This window comes from Streptopelia decaocto (genome assembly GCF_964273445.1).
Source record: "Streptopelia decaocto genome assembly, chromosome: 1".
NCBI classification, from domain to species: domain Eukaryota; kingdom Metazoa; phylum Chordata; class Aves; order Columbiformes; family Columbidae; genus Streptopelia; species Streptopelia decaocto.
In genome coordinates this window covers 110,140,469-110,159,243 of record NC_138663.1, presented here as the reverse complement: position 1 = coordinate 110,159,243, position 18,775 = coordinate 110,140,469, and the positions used below count along the sequence as shown (strand labels likewise).

Below are 18,775 nucleotides of genomic sequence, written 5' to 3'. Positions count from 1 at the left end.
CCAGGCTGCTTCCCTACGTCCCACCATCCCACCCAACAAAAGGAGTGGAAACCAGCCTTCCTGCTCCTCCCTTCCAAAACAAGAAAGATCTAATGAAGGTCTTTGTCCTGTTTTTGTTAGCGTTCAGAATGCCAAGTCTCTGGCTGAAGGGCTTCGGAAAAGTTTAGATGCAAAACAGAGCTGATCTGGTTGTCATGTGCTATTTAGTGTTTTGGTCTTGAGCTTTATAGAATAAACGTGAAGTATACCGGGATGAAATATGTCTCCATTTTGCCTGTATCTGGGGACATGGAGGTGACCTTTAATGTCTATGTGGCCTTCTTGATTTTGGCAAGGGAATTGTCTCTTACTTTGATTACACTGAAGAAGTGCAAGGTTAAGCAGAAAATGAGTGCAACTTCATGTCTTTTGATGAGATAGCAAACTCCCATCTAACAAGCAAAGGGTTAATAAGCTCATTTTGTTCTATTATAGGCAATCACTGCAGATAAAATATCTGTGATTCTTTAGCTTCCTTTGTAATGTGCATTTAGATTTTCCTTCATTTCCAGGTTTATTCATGATACATAGACAGAGTGATATGCACATATACAGCATTATAAATGAAAAAGGAATCTCTTTAGATACAAGTAGATATTTCATATTCGATAGGAGTTAGCACGCTATGTCAAGCATGTAGTTCTCCATACAAAACCACTTTTTTCTTAATTTCCAAATGAGGCAGCACTTTTAGGAGCAGTAAAAGTACATGGTGCAAATTGCTAGATCCTCTCTAAAACAAGCATTTCAACAGATACAAGCAGCCCACATAACAGGAGGCTTGGCTCTCACAGGCTAGATAACATCCCAGGAAACTCAGTTTTTTTCCTTGAAGAAGAGAAATCAAAACATTCTTAAAGAGAAGCCCGACTTCAGCATTTGTTTAAGGCTCCATGTTTTAAAAGACTTATTTTGAACTGTTTTTCTTGATGTATTTATTTTTCTTTATTTCATTTAAAAACTGCCTTAATGGTTCTTATAGTAGATTGCCATTGTTCGAAAAAGTCACTACGCAAATTCCAGTTGGTTACACTATGGTACTTGTTGGGCAGCTATTCGGCTTTCACAGCTCTCTAACATCAGTTCTTGCCGAGGTGTGCATTTTTCTGTTCTCTACTGGTGGAGTTGAAAAGGTGAAGAATGGATGTTGCAAAAACACGGATCAGACCCAAAATGTTCCTGAGTCAGTCTGTGATAACAAGTATTACATTAGCTATCAACAAAAAGATATTGACTGAAAAAAACGAAAATGCTTTTTCTTGTACCTGATGTCACTTTCCCAGACTCGACTATCATCCAAATCTTCAATAAACTTCTCGCCTTTCATCCAGTAGATTAGAGGACTGACATCTCCGCTATATCCAAAGAAAGCTCGGCAGGTTAGATTAGCAGAAGTGCCTGTTACAAAGAATACAAGAAAATATGTTATTTCAAAATTTAGAAAAAAAAATCATTTTTGAATTAAATGCTTCTGTTGATTTAAAAAAAAAGAAAATCCATAGAAACCCTCAATTTCCAGCTGCTGTTGAAAATGTCCAATAGTATCTACTTGTCTTGTGACTGGTGTTCAATATATTTTCTGAAATTAAATACAATAAAAATAAAATTAAATGTTACATAAGAACAGAATTCAGTTTTGTACTGAAACTTTGTCAAGTTTCCTGTGTTTGGTAAGGAAGGGAAAGACTGTATTTTCAAAAAGAGCTAACTTAACCAAAGATTTCCATATTTTCTCTGAAAACAGATAAAGGTTAGGTAAAATAGACATGCAATCACATCTGTGTTTGGCTTTGCAACACTTTCTGCAAAGAGGCTGGTAGATTCCTGTAGGATACTATTTCCAAGGGACAGCCAGTAGAAAGATGTATGCCCATTGCTAATTTATCTTTTCAGAAAACACTGAAATTGAAAAAAGAACACATATGAACTCATCCTGTACATTGTGGGAAATGTCTAGTCTTACAAATGGGAATAACCATCAGGTATATGCAGCAAGGAGGAGAAATTCTATGTATGTGCAGTGTTGCTTATTTAATCCTTACAGTGAAAATTAAAAATGTAACATGCCTTCACTTTGGTTTAATTTGATTGTGTAGTCTTACATTGTGTTAATGCCACTTGGCTTTGGAGTTTCAGCTAGAGCACATACAGGGGTCAGAATGGTACTTTCCATGTGTTTTGTGTGTTGGTAAGATAGGATAAAACTAGCGGACAGCCACCTAGTTAAAGATCTCCCATCCATTGCTGTAAAGATGCTTGTCTCAATATGCACCAAGCCTTCTAAACTGCTACATGCATTTCTTTAGTGGATAATTGCACAGTGATTTAAGGAAGTGTTGTGATTTAAGCAATGTTTTTTTTCCCCCCTGAGGAGAGTATTTTCATGGAGTTTATATTACTGCTGAGACCAAACTCATGTTTTATTTACACTTTCAGTTTTTTGATCTTAGGATTCTAAAGCTGACTGACCACAGCTCCTGGAAATAATGATAATGATAATAAAAATAAAATAATAAAATTGCATTGTTAACACTACTTCATTCTGTACTGAGATGCTATGAGAAGTCTATGTGGGTTCAATTAATTTCCCTAACAATACTCTGCTTTGGGTCAGAACCTGGTTCTTCTCAAACATATGGCATTAATATTTGAATATCTTATTTACTTTTTAGTTTGGAAACAGATGCAGGATGCTGTATAACAAGGAGATGAGTAATTTTAAAATAAATATCTTTGTCTGAAAAGATTTGTGTTTTTCTGTAAAAGTGTCTGACTCCTCTACCTGGCTTGAACTTTCACATTCACACCATAAAAGATGCAGAATCAGATGTTTGTAACCAGAATATGCAACATAAAAGGCAAATACCCTCTATGTCACTATCACAAGCTGTTTAGGAACTGAGTGGCTTTGATTCATTTCATGAACCTTTGGTTGGTGCCACACTATTTCCAGCAATGCCTGCTAAGGAGACAGGAGTATCCCAGAACTTCAAACTAGGGTGCAGAGGGTCTAATTTGTAATCAAAAGGCATTAAATCAGATCTCTGACTAATAAGACATTTTGATAACCTCATCTCATTTAGAGAAAAGTTACCAAATTGTAAGCTGAAGATCTTCAGTGGGAGGGAAAAAACTGTTCTTCTAGACAACGACAGCTGCTGTTTCCACACCACAGAGAGTGATGGTCAGGACACTTCCCTGGAAACCCACCTCCTCAATCTCTGCACAGCTCAAGAAGTGTCATTTGGAAGCACTGGAGAGAAAGATTTTTGCAATCTTGAAGCCATTTGCAGGGAATGTGATGAGAATTGGGACACTGCTTAATGTGGGTCAAGTGCATGAAAATCTGTCATAGAAGATGATAAACTTCCTGGTTGTTCCCAGGACATTTTAACAAATCCTAACCAAGTTTTTCATAGCAGTTGCATGGAAGATAAACTAGGTCTTTTTTTTGCAGGGGGAGGGAGTTGCATCATAATTATGATACATGAATACGTGAAAATGAAGATACAAAACCTTGAAGGATTATGAATATCTTGGCCACAGTCACCTAATCTAGCACATGTTCAGGGCTTTAAAATGCCTTGTAACCATAGCATTGGTGGACTCCAATCATGCTCAAAACAGGGGCAGGTACTTGCATGTCTAAAGCAAAAGTAGAGTCCTGTGATAACTGGATAAGCCCTAAGGAATCATTTGCCATTCTTAGAGGGTATAGTGCTACCTAATGCATCACTGCCACCTTCTTTTCTTTTTCTTTTTTTTCTTTTTTTTTTTTTCTCTCTTTTCCTGGTGCTTTACCACCAAGTCAAGGCCCGGTTGCAAATGTTTAGCTTTTAAGCATTGGCAAGATCACAGCTGGAGGGACTGTTGCTTCTGGCCAATTTATCCATGATTCACAGAGATTAGGCACCACAAGTGAACCATCCAAGCTCTTCAGGCTCCTGCAGCTAACAGCCACCCACCGAGATCTGATTTATGCACTGTACAGGCCTCTGAGCCTTTTACAGGTGAATATTAACATGCATAGGTTTGTTTTTTTAAAAATAAACATATTTTGTTAAGGGCAAAAGATATCAGAAAAAAAGAGTTTGTAAGATTAAGGCTTTTTTCCTCAATAAATTCTTAAAGAAATTTCTCCCTAAAAAATATGTAAGCATATTTTTTAAACACAAAATCCAAAGTTTCCATTCCACATGAAATATTTACACCTGAGTAATAAACTGGGAAGGATGTGAGGTGTTTTTGTAGTACTGTGTCAACTACAATCACTGAACAAAGGCCATTATCATGCTGGGTGTTCAGCTATAAATTACCTATACTGTCTACTTTAACCAATCTTCACAATAAACCAGTGGGAAGTTCATTAGCAGGTCATCAAGAAGGATTCAATGACCAGCTAATGACCAACTGTGACCATTAATGAGGAGCTTTGTAACGCCAGAGCTCAGGGCTCTTTGCAGAGGACCGTGGAGCTCATTTGTTGAAGCAGAGATGGTCACAGCTGCAGGCACATGTAAGTAAGGGGCAAAGGCTGACTCAAGGGCAATATTGTGAATTGACAGAGTACTTTGAGCACATCCTGACCTGCCCTCCTGTGAGTGTATGCTGTAGGATGGGCTGGATTTTTCCAGAGAAGTACATCTTTGAAGTGAGTGGTCGGAGGATGCAGAGTTTGGGATGCAGAGAAGGTGCTCTGCGTGGGCAGTCTGTTTTTAAGGAATCTGTATATTTTTTAAAAGCATGTAAAATTCACGTAAATAAAAAAGGGTTCTTCATATTTAAGCTAATGTAAAAAAACCAGCCTGTGTACCAATTAATGGGTATCATTCACAGTTAACACTAAACCCTAAATTTTTCCCTCTGTTTTCTATGCTGAGAAAAACTATATAATTGGATTGAAACTAAAAGTTTGATGAATGGATATGTGACGTTTTTAATGCCATTAATTTAAATTTTCCTGTAAATGCTGGATTATTACAGTTTTATAGTCTATCTTTGAAGGAATTTAAATGCACATTTTAAATTTACAGCAAGGGAAATCTATCTCTCTCTGTCCCCTTTGCTACAAGACATTGCAAATTCTTGAGAATGTTGTCTCAAGTCCTGGATAAACTGCTATTTTTTATGCATCCTGAAAAAGTCCAGAGGTATTAGATTACAATTATTAAGTGAAACTGATAGTGCTGGGGGTTTTATTACACTTTCCCCTGCCTCCCAAAAAAACACCCTCAAGAAAGAAAAAAGAAAAAACTGACACTTTTGACTTCTCACTATAATTCTCATTTTTTACTGTGAAATAATGCATTAAAGACAAGTCAGAGAACACCCAAAAAGTAAGCTTCAACTGCATATTTCTCCATCACCTTTAACTCTGAAGATGAATATGCTCATACTATACTGAGTTGATTTTTGTAAAACCTGGAATATATAGCACTACATGTTCCTGCTGCTCACTGTGATAAAGTTGTGCTGTCAACTCCAGCCAACTGGGTTCAAGCTAAATTAATCAAAAGCTCTTTGCCATCTAAACTGAAAACAATTTTTGTTGCACAGTATGCTTTCAAGTAGAGCAGAATGCAAGGAGGGACCACAACAAAATGAACTTCCTTGAAACCAGCTAATCCCTTCAGCAGAGGAACACACTGGGTTTGTGCCCGTTTTCTCTTAATAGGCAGCATTTGGGGCACTCTGCAAACTACTGCTATGGGAGCTTAAGTCCAGGAGAGGGCAGTGTCTAACTTCGAAAGCTTTTAATAAAAATTAAAAAAAAAAAAAAAGAAAACAAGAGTAAATACCTAGTGTATAAGCTCTAATTTAAAACATCAGCCCCCTATGATCCTGCTAGTTGTAATTAGCAAATAGCGAGTGTTTTGTGATTAATGAAATGTCATCTTGTATGGGCAGTTTAAATCACACTTGTGCCATTAGTCAGACAAGTTAGTATATGCTGTGATGGCACCCGTTCTAGCTTTTGATTTGTCAGATTCTTTAGTGAAGGGCAACCATTTTTGTTGGAAGCAATGCTAATTATCAGACAACTTCTGCAACCTCTTATTAGAAGAAACCTCAAAAATATATTACGGAAATGAAGCGCTGAGAGTCATATTCAGCATCTAGTAATACGGAGTGCCAAGAGAGTGGAAATGTTAAGTGTACAGAAATATGGGAATTTCTTTCACTGTACAATGTAAACTATTTATAAAACTCATGCACAGACATATGTATACCATTTATTTTTAATGTTAACACTTCAAAATGTAATTATAAAAGGCTAAGGCAGACACAAACAAAATCTCTTGCACAAGAATTTCATACTATTCTTTATATTCATATTAGAGGAAAAGTACTGACAAAATATCAGTCTTCCAAGAGGAGGGATGTAAAAGCTGTTAAATTCCTAGTTGTGATGTATAGGTGGCAATTTCTTACAAAGTCAGTGACCCACTTGTTTTGCCAATGTCAACTGCCAAGCCCAGCAGGCAAGTGGGTAGAAGCCGCTCATGTTTTCAGATAAGTCTCACATCCTAGGACAGTTCTTGAAAGCCTTCCTTTAAATATAAATAAGGAAAAAGAAAAATAAATAAATAAAAAAAAGAAAAGAAAACTAACGTACCATATAGTTTTTACTCATGAGCCTTGATCATATTCTACGGAACTGTTAAGTCTTCCCTCAGAGTAAGATGAACTTCAGAGATTCCTCATTTCCTTCCTCGCCTGTACAAAGCCCCACCTACTGCTCTTCTGCCCTCCAGTTTACATATAGATTTCCACATCTTGATACCTTGTTCTCTCTTACCGGATCACAACTGTCCTGCTGTACATTTCATACAGCAGGTTAGGCCAAATTAAACAAACAAATAAATAATGCTGTTTTCTGAAACATAACTGCAAGATGGGAACTGCTAAATTCTAGTCTTGTCACTGAGCAGTGTGTTCTGCAGTCTTTGGCAAGGCATAAGGTCTTGCATCCATGCAATTGTGAAGACACAATGTGCAAATTCTCTCTGCTTTGGATTCAATGGATGTAGGTTTGAAAGGGCTGGGTATTATCATTTCACTAAATATTATCATGCAAGTGTCATGCAAAGAGGCTGAATGCAATTACACAGCTATATCTCTTCCTTAATAGACTTGTCTGTATTTTGCTATGCTGCAGAGCAGAATGGTGGTTGCATGGGACTCTGAATTAAATATTTAATAAGCTCTTCAGGCCATAAATGTGTAAATTTAGAGTACACATAGCCATTCCTCAAAAACACATAAAAGAAAAAACACACCAAAAAAACCCAAACACATGAGCTGAAGGTTTGCAACAAGATCAAAGGCAGATTGTAGCTTTTGAACTTTCTCTGAATTTATAGCTATCACTATTTATTGGAGAGGTTAAAAGATCACTTTTTTGAATTCCTGAATTTTTTTAAATTGGAAAAAAAGCCTAATTATTGTTCATTAGGTTTCACTTTGTGTTTTTGTTTGGTTGTTTGTTTTTTGCTTGTTATGGGTTTTTTGTTTGTTTGGTTGTTGGCTTTTTTTTTTTAAATTTAGAAACTAGCCCACGTTCACTACAGAGCTAAACTTATTAGACTACTTATAGTCATCCACTGCCATATGAAAAGGTCTTTACCCCATAAGGCTTCCAATTGCTGAATTACAGTTCAACAGCAGGATACTCACTGGATGTGCTTGTATGTTGCTGCTGACATGTTCCCTGCCATGAGCCCTGAGATATCTGAGGCTGCAACACTCAATAAGGTGCTGCACAGAAACATACATGGTAAGGTCCAAGATTAACCGAGATTATTAAAAAATTTGGTGGACTGCTTTATAGCTTGTGAAGGAAAACAAACCCAAATCCTTTCTGCTTTGGATGGACTCTTTAGCATCAGGACTGTCAGAGAGTCAATGAAGACAGATACCATCATAGCAGACTGCAGAAAGAGAAGTAATATGTATGGGACTTTGGGCTCGAAATGCCCAGAACATGTCCCAGGTATGTACATTGTTAAACTAACCTTCATTTCACAAGAGGTGACAAAACCCCTGAACCAATAATCTTGATTTTCCTAACAGCAGGCCTCTCTTCTTGATAGATGGTAATGTCAGGCTGATAAATTAGTTGTTCAGCAAGTATTTTTCATTCCTTCCTCTTCAGAAGTAGAGGCTGGAGTGGGAGACAACAGCTATCACAAGCACAAAGCAAGAGTTGCTAAAGAAAAGGAAAAATCACCACAATTGTTTCACAAGCTTGACTTAACTTTTACTCTGGAAACTCGTATTTTATCTTTTTTTTTTTTTTTTTAGATTAATGCATTTCTCAAACATATTTTTTTCTGTGCTTTCTGTGTCAGAGCGAAAAATAATTTTGACTTTTTAAATGCTTAGCTGCTTTTAGATAGAAGTCACAAGAAAATAACCTAGGTAATGAAATATCACCAATGGGAAAAAAAAAATGAGGTGTCTCTAAATGTCAGACTTCACATGCTTTTCAGCTCTTACAGGCTTATGACTTGGGAGCTTTAAATCTTTACACACCATGCATAGCTTACTATTCTGTGTTTTGTTTCTTGATTCTTTTTCAACCATACTGCCTTTGACTGAGGTGCTGTGGCTTTTCGATTTTAATGATGCTACATAGTAAGAAAACAAGCTCAGCTAGCAGACTGAAGTTTCCTTTGCATAAAAAAGTCCCAGAAGGGCTCCCACGAGGCGTCCCATTGGGGAGACCAGGTCTTTCTCTGTCATGCATCCATGGGTACCCCTGCCCCTTCGCAGTCTCTGACCACGAGAATGGCCTTTTGCAGCTTTAGCTTTTTGAAATCCTGCTCTGGGGTAGGTATTGGGAAACTCCTAGAAAAGAAGGAGGGGTTTCTTGTTTATCGTTTTACATTTCAGAGAGGTTAGAATAGCCAAAATAAAACCAATGTATGTGTCTCTGGTAAAGAATATTTATTGAGAAGAAATACGATAAGAACTGTAACCTCCTGAAGTTTTGTAGATGACTCTGGGTCTCAAGAAACTATAAAGCTGGAATAATTTCTCTGTTAGTTAAGGAAGACAGTTTCAAGCCACTACAGCTCTCACAAAATTTTCCTCGCCATACAAAACCCAGTGGCAAATCATCAGGAGACTGAAAGTGGGACTTACGCAGCTCTTCCTCAGTTAGAATGCAGCTGTTGCTAGACTTGTTTTGGTAAGGACTCACTTTAACGTAGTGATAAATCCAGTCCACCCGTGACTACTACAGCAATAATTTTCTAATATAGCACATTTTCAACAGTTCAACTTCCTTTTCACTTTACCTGTTTTTTTTTTTTTTAACGTGAATAGTGTTTGCCCACCAGACAAAACATTCAAGTCTCTTGCCATGTAGCTTTTGTTATGAATCCTGTTTTCTTGTTTATTCTGGATAGAATGTAGTGGGTTTGCTTTGCACTCTTGTGGATGCTAGTCCATGTAAAAAACCCTGCATATAAATCATGGCAACCAGCTGCAGCCCCAGTACTTCTCACACCCTCCCTCTCAGGTGTACTGCACAACACTTTCCATACAAGGGGAATGCAGACTGTGTCCTGGATTCTAGATAATGATAAATAACACACTTTTCCAAAAGAGGTTGACTCCAGGGAGCTGTAGCAAACAACCTACTGTGTCAGATCACACCTAAATGAAACAGCAATAATTTTAAGGAACAGATTTGGTAATCCAGTTTACAAACAAATTCTCAAGTCTTCACCCTCTTTGCAGTTGTTTCAGCCCGTAACTGTTCAGCCAGTAGATTTCTTCTGACATAGCACTTAATGAACAGCATTAGAAAATGTTTTACTATAAGGTCTCATAATACCTGCTCTTTGACTGTTTTGGAAAAAAGGAATGTAGTGTTTGTGTAGTCATTAGATAATTTGACTACACATAGCAAATTCTCAGCTTTGGAGACACACATATACATTAAATAATAATTTGTGTTTTTATTTTCCATTGTTTAGCCTGACTGCTCTTTTAGTCCCTTTGCTCTTTCTTCATGACCAAGCCTACCATGGATTGACTAGGTTGCAGGAGAATTATATGGGCAAAGAAGCATTCTGAAAAATACTGTAGAGATGGGCTGCATATGGAAGATTTCAGGCACAGAGCCCCCTACACCTGCTAGGTGGGTATTAAGGAAATTGAGACTACAAATAACACACAATAAATAATTAAACACTATATCATCTTCTGGTAGTATTTCCTCTTCCACACACACAAGAAACATTAGCTGTTGTAAGATTTTCATTAACTAACCAGTTCTGTCAGATCACACAATATGATGGGAAATATCATTTGGAAAAGGGCCAGGCTAGTTTGGCAAGCATGTGGATGGGGAAAACTTCCATTCCCATAAAGCAATGTGGCACAACAGGATAAATACAATTGAAATAAACCACATCTATTACATAAATCAAAACATTTCAATTCAGTTCAAAACAATGTGAAACCTCTTCTCTGTTTAAATTTTCACCAGGAAAGCCATTAAGCACCACAGAAAACTGGAGCCCTGATGAACTGAATGTGTTCAATACTAATAAAGCCTATGAGAGTAGGAATGTATTTCATGCTTATTCATACTGGGTTTTTCTATTTAAACAAAGGAATAAAAAAGAATTATATATGTTAGTACAAATGTGCTTCTGCTTTAAATTGTAGTCTGCCTACCTTATGTCATGAAGATATTGCAATGGACAGAGAAAATACTAATTCTTAGTACATCCTCAGAAACAGCTGATGTTTGCCATTTAATTATCACATGGACTAATATTTGTTTATATAATTTTGAAGTCCTAACACATCAAACATTTCTACTGCTCAAAAATGTGAACTTGTGCTGCTTCTAACAGCACGGGGTTTTCAATTTTTTTTGCTGTAGTCATTACACCATGTACTCTTTCTACTCCTCTTGCATAAGTTAGGCCACTGCTCTCCAAAGAAACCCCTGAAACAAAATCCATGAAAATAAAACTCTTTCATCCATGAAGATGCAAATGAAGACACTTGTTTGCTTGTCCATGACAAATATGCCATACTCTCAGACCATACATGTGCTGGGATCTACTGCTATTGATCAGCTTCCTTCCCACATGAAATGCAGACAGGCTTTTTTGGCATATACCTCTATATAACTGCATGTTGACAGACAATGCCTAGTGAGGGCAGCTGCACAAATGCCACCAATGGAATAAAAAGAATCCAGCGTGCTATCTGAGTTTAAAGGAAAAAAAAAAAAAAGTAGAGAAATGGGGTCAAGCTTGAATTCTTGATGCTGTACTCTGCTTTCTGACCTCTAGGCATGTGAGTGGAGTAGAGGATCTGTATTATAACCAGAATTCCCACAGGAAAAAAAAGATGGGTCTGTTTGAAAGCAGGATTCCTGTCACATGCTCCTGGGCCACAGAGCACCTCCTCTCTCCGCTCTGTACTCTACATGAGAGCTTCTGCTCCACAGCAGGGCCTGCCCACTGCTCCCTAGACCCAGAAATGTGTCTTCTCTCACTCTGGTTTTGGGATGGGTGAAGAGCTGTCATCTCCATACCCCTCCACAGATAGTAGCTGTTCCTGCACCACATGGCCAAGAATGGGAGCATGGTTCCTGTACTCCTAAATAACACCTGCTCGAGGGCTGGCTTTACCTCGGCTGTCACTCTTTAACAGGAAAATGGCCTGGCTGGGCTGTAGGTACAAGAGGAAGAAGCAGAGCCTGATGTTCCCATCTGTGTTTGAAGTAGCTGTAGTCCTGGGCATCATAAAATGTGAGTCTTCCAAATCAACTTCCTTCTCAAGGACAGTTAATCATGAAATTACTTTGGTTTCTCGCACATATTTGTAAAGAGGAGATGTTCTTGGGTACTGGAAAGTCTGGACAACAGCAAGACTTAAATGCTTTATACTCTTTCAGCAGCCACAGAGGCCTCATTTCTCTAGTCCATCTTCATCCCCCTTTAGTTGTAATTTCTATAGTTGCACTGTACAGGGTCCTGCCAGCAAAACTCCTGAGAGATCTTGTATCGGAAGCCAAAACTTGAGGTCAGCAAGCAGGCTGTCAATCCTCATTACTAGCATAATTGTGAATTTCCTGATCAATTTACACAACTTACTGTTCTCCTGCTGCACACCCAGTAATACTATAATTTTTGTTTTAATTTTCTAAGTGCTTTGAGAGGCACAGGAGTCATGGCATTTCTTAAAAGCAGAAGAAAGTGAAGGAAAATTTCACCTTGCTCCATTCAAACTCCAAGAATACAAAATGTTGTCTACAATGTCGTTTGCATTTTTAAAAAGTTTTTGCAGGTCTCATAGAAAGGATTAAAGCAGAGTTTGAGTGACAATAGAAATATAAGGTATGACAGCTGCTGGTTACAGGAACAGAGACAAATCTTCATTATGCAATATTTATTATATAAACTGTGCAAGGAAGGTGGTGGCAAGTTGGTGTCTTTCACAGCACAGCTCTCTGCAGAGCTGCACGGTGACACCCTGAGCAGCAGCCCCACTGCGCACCCAGTCCTCTGACCCTCCAGAGTTGAGGCTGCCAGTCATCACCAACTAAATGATGGCTTTTTAATGTGGACACCTGTCCACAAGGCACCAGGGTAAGTTTGCAAAATCACTTGCCATTTGTGACTTGGAGCTAGAATTTTAATCCAGATCTGGGGAAAAAGAAGAGGGTGTGTTAACCCTTGCACTACCTAGCCCATCATCAGGTCTAAAGAATACCATTTGCAGCTATAGGCTTTGATTTTTATTGATGCAATAACTTGTAAGTAATAAAACAATTATGCATTTTAGAAGGTGTTTAATAGTGTTTACTTTCAGACCCTCAGCATCTAAATGGCATCCTTTTAAAATATGTTATACCAGCAGACATATGAAAATGAGTATTTTTTATAAAACAGTCCAAAATGAATGGCCGTAGGCATTAAGTATTGCATGATTAGATATCCAGCCAGTTTCCTAAATGTATAGTGTACACTCTCATTGGAGTTTAAATCCACACTGAAATGAAGTCATATGGATTATCTGAAGTGAGAATAGTGTGTGGGAGAAAACCACCTTAAAATCCTCCTCTTTTTTTTTTTTTTTAATGTTAATTTGGGATCACTAAAAGATGGAAATGTATTGGTAGGATGAAAAACAGCAATACTATGATATAGGGTGGATGATCCTGTAGCTTTTCTAATATTTCCTCTGAGTCAGTCTCTAAAACTAGTAGATGTGTTAATGAGTGTGAGAGAAAAGCTAACTCAATGGGAACAGTAGTAACTTTTAAATGTCCTGCTGAATTGTATCTCTATACTACAATGAGGGATTCTTGTAAAAGCTCTTTCCGTTTGTATTGCTTGGGTCAGTAGTGTGTGGAAGAAGCAGCTGGGAAGCAGAAAAAGGTCATTGCCATTGAGATTAGGATTTGATCTCTTCAAGGGCATGTATAGGGAAAGCTGGATGATGGCAGTGAGAAGATATGCTCTTAGGGTGGGCTGCTGGCACCAGCCCAGTGACACTGCAGTAGCCAACAAGCAGCAGCCATTAAAAGGCTGAACTGAGAGAGGAAGATGTTGCTTTTTCTCCACTAAATAAAATCCCAACACTCATGTTGCCCCGTGTTTCCACAGTCACCCTTTACCATGCCATCCCCTCCTCTGCATCCTGAGGGATCTCCTGCAATTGCCAGCAACTCCCTGCCTGTAGACAACTCCAGGACTAGACCCCCGGCACCCAGATCAGGTGAGAGGCAGTATGAACATGTTAATATGGAGATCCATCTTACGCCTGAAAGGCTGGAAACCGTTAGGCCGCTAACAGAAATGATTGACAAATATTATGAAATTACTTTGCCTGAGGAGCTATGAGGAAAAATAAATAAATAAATCAAGCAAAACACTGCAAAAGTGTTGTGGGAGAAGTGGCTGACATCAGCCACTTTTCTTCATCCAACAGAAAGATTCTTCTGTTGTAAGTTCAAGAGTGGCATTGCAAATAAGAACTACATAAGAGTAGCCGTTTGCCATCCTGAATAAAATGAATCATTCCTAACATGATTAGCACATGTTACATATTAGAATCAAACTGAAATGCAAGTTTGAAAAGAGCATTTGTCAAAAAGGCAGGAGAAAAAGGTTGACATGACATTTTCTGCATAAATGAAGACTTTGAAGAAAAACCCCTGCTTTTTATGTTCGTTTTTAATATATTTCTATTAAAAAAGAAAAGCTATTAGTTACTCAAATGTCACTTTTATGAATAAAAACTTGTCTTGGTGACACAGGAGATATTGAAGATGAGCTGTTGTTTGTGTAAAGAGCTGCAAACCCCCAGATTTTTACTAAGAAAGACAAAGAATGTGGAGTTACTAACCTACCCTCTCACTAAGTGGGAACATGAAAAGCTCCAACAGATTACTTGAATTTATCAAGGCAAATTGCTAGAATGGTTAGACATGAGTAAAAACATATGTCCCATGGAATTTTTCCAGTTTTATTTATGAACTAACCATAAATGAATGATTGTTAGACTGGACACACTGGGTTCAATAGAATTAAGTTTCCATAGTTCAGACAGTGGGATGGAAAAGCAGAAGTTTCCAGGAGACAAGATTTCTGATAAAACACCCTTGCCATTCTGTTTTCTTGGATTTTTTTTTTCCCTGTCTGTTAGTTTATTTAATTTGAACAGATCAGCACCTCAGAGCTGTCAGCCCAGGATAGTCTGAAGAGCAAGGCTGGCCTGTTAAGCCAATATTCTGGTATCTCTCCCAGGACTTGCAGGCTCTGAATTCAAGTGCTGCAGGAGAAAGCTTGGAAACCCTGTTGGACCTTGGCCTACCTATGTTCTCAAAGACTTAAAACTCTCTGCTAATGAGAGTAACTTATTTGGGGCTGGGGATTCTAAGGCTTTACTGCTAGCAAGCTTCACATCAATGATCTTGGAAACTCTTGGATGTCTTTCTGCCTGGAAGTGTGGACCTCGGAAGTCCAACTCAAGCCTCTTGAAGCTGCAGCTTCTAGGCTGCCTCCCTGTTGACCATCTCAAGACCAGAGAGGCGGCAAGATCCCTGGTACACCATTCATGCTGGACAGTAAGGCTGTTCTAACTGTAGCGCACAGGGAAGTCAGACTTCCAGCTTTACTCATCAGGTATGAAAGGCCCCACATGACTCTCAGTTTTCAAGACTAGGGAACTGTAAGCCTGGGGATCTTCACTGACTTGCCATAAATCTAAGATAGTCAATTTGTCAAAATACTGTGAAGCTTGGTTGTTCTGACTGAGACCGTCTTTTACCAAAAATTTCTGACCTTGACATTCAGTTGCAGTTCTAACTCTCCTACCTGTGCTCTGTACGACTTTGGGATACTTACTGACACTTTCTATTCTAATTTATCTGCCATCATGCTCAAATAAATTTGTCCTCCAATCCTCTGTTTTGTTTAATTAAACTGCAAAGGCAGCAAGTCAATGAGCTTTCACAATCCAGACTCTCCAGCATCAGCTGAATGAATGAGTACACCTGGGTACATTACATAGTGAAAAAATATGCTGATATAATAGCTAAAGGCCTGAAAGCAATACAGTTCTAAAATGCTGTATTGGATCGTCTATACTGCTTCTGTACTAGAGGTTACTCATTCTGGACCACTTTGGTTATATAATTGTAGGATGTGTTGTGTATTGTAGATCTCTCATTACTATGTCCACTGTACAAACCAGATTAAAGTTACAACGGATCCTTCCTCTGGTGGAGGCCAGTAAATGTCGCTGTGATAACGAGTATTGCTAGCTATATTTGTGACTGTTCATTTCTTCATTCACTATTTCTTCATCTGTTCCTCAAAGAGGTTGCTTGTTTTTGGCAGGCTACATAAGCAAGTGTGAAGAAAGGGGAAGATTTATGAATGCATTTATATAAAGGGTGTCAAGTTTAATTCAGTATAATCTGTAGGGCAATATTACTTTCAATTTATTAGGAAAAAATAAATAAAGCTTGGATGGTTAGATACTGGCAAGGGCTATAAAGAAATTGCTCATGAAACCTTTGCAAAAAGCACCCTGTTATCACTCCAGTCTAAGCTACACTTCTGCAATGAGGAAACTGCTTAACACACTGTAAGCTACAAGATGACTCATATAGTTCAAATTAAGCATTTACATAACTGTTTATAGGCTGGGGGTGTTGGATCATAAGCCTCATGGAGGAAGATAATAATTTCTCTCATGCTTATTACACACCTAATACTTCACTCCTTTTCCAGAAATTTTCCTGCTTCTAGTAGGAATATCTTTGCAATGTCTGTTACAACATCCTAGATATCTTTTTACTTCCTTTTCTTTTCACTGTTGACTTGTGGCAAATACAGTGCTTTCTGGATGCATTTGATCTATAAAGAAAGGTACAAGTAAAACTGAAAAAGGCAAAGTAGTAAAGATAAAAATCAGGGAAAACATTTTGTAATTTAAATTGTCATATTAGAGAAGGATTTATAAGTGGAAGAAAAATGTTTGCTGGTACCTACTTTGTTAATCTTATAAAGATACTCCATGTCATTAACCTATAATAAAGATGAAATTCAACTGCATACCATCTAGAAATAGTTGTATGTTCTTGCATGGCTGATCATGTGCTATTTAATGGTCAAGGTACTATTACTTCAACAGATTCCATGGTTTTTCAGTCAATATGTGTGTAAGTCTTTCAAAATACACCCTAAATCATAATTACTCTTGTGAGAAGTATAATAATAGGGATGAATTTGGACCCTAACAGTATAGTCTGATGAGTTTTTAGTGGTTAGAGATGACATTTGCTAGAAGATGCAGGTGTGAAGAAATTGAAACATTCATCACGAAGTTAGAAGAAACACTTGTCCTGCCCACCCCTAATTGCAATCGTTCTCACTTCTATGTGTACCACATATATTGATTTCCTTTTTGCTGTTTCTGCAATCCAATGGGAAAACATGGAACTTCAAGTTAAATAAACTTTGACCTGTTTACTTTTACAAAAGGGTTTGCTTCACCTCTACGTTTACGGATAGAATTTTCTTTTCCTATACTGCGTTCATATTGACCATCTAAGGTAGTCTACAGTGCTGCTAAATAGCACAACAACTTTTCTGATGCAAATGGCTGGCTTCATGTTTTCTGCCCAGCAGAACATAATTAATACACTTTTATGATTGCTAGCATGATGAGAAACCAATTGCTGAAATACTGCCCAGACTGACAGCAAAACTCCTGTTCTAGTCTGGGATTTCACCCACTGTCTTCACATCACTGCAGCATTTTGCTCAGTAACATGCCATCTGTTGATGGCTGGCAAAATAACCCTCATCATTACTACTGCCCAGCTCAACAGCTGTAGTAGTGTAATGAAATATAAAACCATTTAAGGCTTCTATTTCTGTGAGATAAATGTATGAGGACACTCCATATTATTCCTTCCATGCAAAAGGGTATCATCTTGGATTGTTTTATTACCAGTGAACAGCAGGCACATGGAATTTGGGTATTTCTGTGGACTAAAAAGACGGGGTTTAGTCAATTTTTCATGCATGGGTCACTGAACAATTTTCACTGCTCACAACAGTTACGGATGTGGTTCTTGTATTTCTGGTTCACGTTATCAAGGAGAGCCCTGTTGAATGCTGCTTCTCTTCCAATCCCAAATGTGTTTATGATGTCCACACAAAAAAGAGTGTAGTGAACTGAGAAGAAAATCACAATAGCTCCTTTGAGAGCTGAGGTGAAAGGTTAAATCTTAGTCAGCTGGAGAAAGTGACTAATTGTGAGGAAAGAACAACAAAATCAACCCATACCTTGCAAGAAATGATTTTATTTCTGGTGTTAGGGGATGAACACTTACTGTTAATACAAAAGGTAGTCATGGAAACGTGGTGGCTGCAGCAGAGACCTTTCAGACTACTGAGTCCACATCCTTAGTGCAGGATATAGTTTTCATTCTTCTAACTTACTTAGTAGATATTAAACTGATGTTTTACTGGAGCTTAGCCAAAAGACCAGCAAGAAAGTTGCATAATTATGTGATGAGAGATTTGGACAGAAGCCAAGATAAATGCTTTTGGATTAAATACTTGATATTTAGTTTTTATTCACTATAATGCTTTAAAATTCTCCGCAATGTATGCCCTTTATTGGTAGATTGAAATATATTCCCTTCAGGACAATATTGGAGGGAATATTTGCCCTCATGAAGTAAATACTTATTCTCAATTGCTTCTCAGCTGCCTGATAGCACAGTTGTGATAATCGTTCCTTTGCCAGTAATCTCCATAGTTTGCCTGGATTCAAGCTATAGATTCTTGAAATATGGGTATGGGTAATAATTCAGTTTTAAGATTAATTCTTTCTTCCTCTTCTTCTGAATTCACAGAGAACATAAGGTTTCTACACGTTAAAGATGCAGTAAGAAAATCCTTTGGGTTTTTATGCATAAAAACGAGGACTATCCAGAGACTATAACATAATGGGAATTGACCTATTTAGTAATGCTTCCTAACTAATTCTTATCCTCCTAAGAAAGGCATCTTAAGTGAATTAAAAGGTTCATGTATATAAATTGCCTGAAACTATTCAAGGATGATGATAAAAATATGAAAAAAAAATTGTAATTCTGTTGGTAGAGAGGGGAACTTCTTTATACATGGGAAAGACTGGAATTGGTAGAAGCAAGAAACACCTACTATTCATATAA

The 18,775-nt window shown here is 37.9% G+C and overlaps 1 protein-coding gene across 1 annotated transcript in view; it reads right to left on the bottom strand.

Moving 5' to 3' along the window:
* Positions 1-18,775, bottom strand: part of IL1RAPL1 (interleukin 1 receptor accessory protein like 1) — a gene marked incomplete at its 5' end in the record, with an annotated part of 642,382 nt that overhangs the window by 27,697 nt on the left and 595,910 nt on the right. The window contains one exon of the mRNA XM_082065594.1: positions 1,305-1,437. Coding sequence (XP_081921720.1) covers positions 1,305-1,437 — 133 coding nt within the window. The remainder of the gene's footprint in view (positions 1-1,304; positions 1,438-18,775) is intronic.